Consider the following 4,056-nt stretch of genomic DNA (forward strand, 5'->3'; position numbering starts at 1 on the left):
CGACATCAAATACGGATCCGGTGCGCGGGGCCGGCGACCCCGAGATCGCCGGGGGGTGGGGACTCGTGGCTGGGGTCGGACGCGGGGTGGTCGTCAGGGAGCCGGGCAGAGGGGTGTCTAGAGCCTCTGGGAGCCCAAGGGGGTACGGACCAGGAGCTTGAGGGGGTCACCGGGGAACTGCAGGTCGAGGGACTTGGGAAAGCAGAGGGCCGAGCTAGGGGCTGAGGATGCGCCGTTAGGATCTCCGGGTTGGGGTCGCGAGGCAAAGCTTATGGTGTCCAGTGTCCCGCGATTGACAGAGACGCCGGGGCTCGGGGTGTCACTCTTCAGGTAGCGGCCAACAGTCGGTGACCGGCGTGGAGGCATCGGACGACGCCAATAGCTACTGGCGGATCCGCGGCGGTTCGGAGGGCGGGTGTCCCCGCGGGTCCCCGGTGCGCTGCGGGCAGGCGGTGCGGCTCACGCACCGCCTCACTGGCAAGAACCTGCACACGCACCACTTCCCGTCCCCGCTGTCCAGCAACCAGGTGAGCTCCCTTCCCAGCGCCACTGCCCAGAGCGGCTCCTAGCGCCGAGCCTTGGGTTTTTTTCTAGACTCTTCCTCTCACTCCCTCGCTCCCAGCAGCAGCTTCTGTGAAATGGGAATTTGAATTCAGACACGTTTTCTGAGCGCCTCCTTTGGGAACACAGGTGACTTTCCCAGGAGAGCTCGGAGAGGGACAGGGCGAGTGGGACCAGGAGGAGATCCACATGGTCTTTGCAGGGGAGGAGGAACTGGGGCTGGGTCTAAGGAGTGCTGCAGGCCAGAGGGGGAAAGAGGGCTTTCCAGGCCTGCAGAGGAGCCCATGCCACTGCATGGAGTCATTGCATCCCAGGTCGGGATGGAGCAGAGGATGCTTTGGGGATAGAGACCTTGGGGCCAGCAGATGGCTTAGTGGCTATGTCACTGGACTCCCACGTGGCCAACTGTGGTTTGAGTCCTGGACCCGGTAGCTTAAAATTCACGCCAGGCGCATGTGCATGCGTGCCCAAAACCCCAAGAGGAGAAGGGAGAAGAAGGGATTGCAGCGTGGTTGCAAATCACAGTGATTTCTTGCTTTCTGTGTGTCTGGCGAGTGCATGCACCCTATAGCAAAAATCTCTCTCTAAGAAAAAGAAAAAAGAAAATCGCACCGTGTGTGTGTGTGTGTGTGTATGTGTGTGTGTGTGTGCATTCCCAAGATCCCAGGAAGAGAATGGAGGAGAAGGGATTGTAGTGTGGCCATTCCCTGCCCCCCTGATTGGGGGTGGGAGGATTTCTCACTTTTTCTCTCACTGTCTCTGTCTTTCTCTCCCTCTCCACCCTGACAAAAACTTCTAAAAAAAATTAGAGACCTTGACTCTGAGGCACTGAACTTTAGGTTGAAGGTGAGTCAGAGAGACTAGGACTGGGACAGCCTGGAGGAGGCCTTAGAGCCGTGGTGCCCTGTGGCCACTGTATGGACGGGTGCAATGGGATATACACACCTCAGAGAGCCTGTGTTGGGGACGGGGCCCAGGCCCAGAGGTCGCGTGGTTACATTTTTGCAGCTTTGCAAACGGAGGCTCAGAAAGGCTCGGGGAAAGACCAGGAGCCCAGCGCACTTGGCACGAGTGCTGCGGCTATGCAAATGACCACGGGGCACTCTGTACGTCCTCCGTGGTGACCGCTGTCCCCCCTGCACTCCTAGGAGGTGAGCGCCTTCGGGGAGGACGGCGAGGGTGACGACCTGGACCTGTGGACCGTGCGCTGCCCTGGGCAGCACTGGGAACGAGAGGCCGCTGTCCGCTTCCAGCACGTGGGCACCTCTGTGTTCCTGTCGGTCACGGGCGAGCAGTACGGGAGCCCCATCCGTGGGCAGCACGAGGTCCACGGCATGCCCAGCGCCAACACGCACAATACGTGGAAGGCCATGGAAGGCATCTTCATCAAGCCCAGCGCGGAACCCTCTGCAGGCCATGACGAACTCTGAGTGGGAGGCAGGGAGGGAAGGTGGTCGGGCGGGCGTCTACACGGCCACTCTCAGCGGAGACTTTGGGTTTGTAGGAGTCCTCAAGTGCCTTTATGATTAAAGAATGTTGGTCTGTGATTGCGTGTCACTGGGAGCGTGGGGCTGACCGGGAAGTGCCAGCCGTCTCTCGCCCTTTCACCTACACTTCTTTTTTTTTTGGAGAGATTATTCACTATAGGGCGTGTGCGCTCGCCAGACAGACAGAGAGAGACTTTAGAGACAGAAAGCGAGAAGTCACCCCCCAGGGGGGATGGTCACGCCGCAATCCCTTCTCCTCCATTCTCCTCTCGGGATCTTGGGCACGCACGCACACGCGCCCGGCGTGAGTTTTAAGCCACCGGGTCCGGGACACGAACCGCGGTCGACTACGTGGGAGTCCAGCGACATAGCCATTACGCTAACTGCTGGTTCCCTCACCTACACTTCTTGAGTAAACCCCTGTCCCAGCATGACCTGTCACCTGTACAAACTTTTTTTTGCTATAGGCGCATGTGCTTGCCAGAAAGACAGAGAGAGACAGAGAGACAGAAAGCGAGAAATCCCCCTCCAGGGGGGATGGCCATGCCGCAATCCCTTCTCTTCTCCTCTCGGGATCTTGGGCACGCACGCACATGCACCCAGTGTGAGTTTAAGCCACCAGGTCCGGGACTCGAACTGTGGTCGACTACATGGGAGTCCAGCGACATAGCCATTACGCTAACTGCTGGTCCCTATTTGTTTTAACTCTATTTATTGATGAGAGACAGACAGAGAACAAGGCATCTGCAATAGAGTCTTCATAGCGCTGGCCACCGCGTATCAGCCAGTCTGGATCATAGACATGTGTGTGCACCGCTTGCTCGTGGAAGCCTCTGGACTCGAACTGGCAACCTTCCCATGTAGGTCAGTCTTGCAAAGTGAGTTTTGTTTTTGTTTTTGTTTTGGTATAGGCCACATGCTCTCACTGAAGATAAGAGACAGAGAGACAGAAAGCAAGAAATGCCACAGTCTCTTCTTCTCCATTCTCCTCTTGGGATTTTGGGCATGCACGCACACGTGCCTGGTATGAGGTTTAAACTACCAGGTCTGGGACTCGAACCGTAATCACCTATGTGAGAGTCCAGTGACATAACCATTATGCTATTCACTGGTTCCACAAAGTAATTTTTTTTTTGGAGATGTTTTTACTATTGGGTGCGTGTGCTCCCCAGAAAGACAGAGAGAGAGAGACAGAAAGCGAGAAATCACCCCCCAGGAAGGATGGCCACACTGCAATCCCTTCTCCTCCATTCTCCTCTCGGGATCTTGGGCACGCACGCACACGTGCCCGGTATGAGTTTAAGCCGCTGGGTCTGGGACTTGAACTGTGGTCAATTACATGGGAGTCCAGCGACATAGCCATTATGCTAAGTGCTGGTCCCAGTAATGGTTTTTTGGTTTTTTTTTTAACTCTCTTTTTTTCTTTTTCTTCAAAACATTTGTTTTACTTACTATTATTATTTTTAATTTCATTCATTTATTTTATTTTACTTTATTTTATTTTGAATTTGACCAGAGAGAGACAAAGAGAGAGAAGGAAAGTGAGAAAGCAAGCTGCCAGGTCCAGGACTCGAACCATGGTCAGCCATGTGGGATTCCAGCCACCTTAACCACCATGCCACCTGCTGGCCCCTTACTTATTATTTTTTAATTTGCTATAGGACATGTGCTCTCACCAGAGCGAGAAAGAGTGATAGAGACAGAAAATGAGCAAACTGCCAGGTCCAAGACTTGAACCACAGTTGGCTGTGAGGGAATCCAGTCTTAACCACCACATTACATACTGGCCCAGAAAACTGTGTTTTTTCTTTTCTTTCTTTTTTTTTTTTTTAAGAATTATTTTATTTAACTTTATTTTAATTTGACCAGAGAGGGAGAGAGAGAGAAAAACGGAAAGTGAGAAAGCAAGCCACCAGACCTGGGACTCAAACTGTGGTCGTCCATGGAGGAGTCCAGCGTCCTTAATCAGCACACCACCTGCTGGCCCCATGTGTTTTTAAATTTTTTC

General features: G+C 54.0%; 1 protein-coding gene across 1 annotated transcript; it reads left to right on the forward strand.

The window, feature by feature from the left end:
- Positions 1-2,108, forward strand: SDF2L1 (stromal cell derived factor 2 like 1; the record flags this gene model as incomplete). The annotated part of the gene is given in 3 exon segments (XM_006140219.2): positions 1-20; positions 331-527; positions 1,710-2,108. Coding segments are annotated over 3 exon segments (499 nt in total), but the record flags the coding sequence as incomplete, so codon positions are not given.
- Between the last annotated feature and the right edge of the window lie 1,948 nt (positions 2,109-4,056).

Source organism: Tupaia chinensis, unplaced genomic scaffold (genome assembly GCF_000334495.1).
Source record: "Tupaia chinensis unplaced genomic scaffold, TupChi_1.0 Scaffold000024_1, whole genome shotgun sequence".
Lineage (NCBI taxonomy): Eukaryota > Metazoa > Chordata > Mammalia > Scandentia > Tupaiidae > Tupaia > Tupaia belangeri.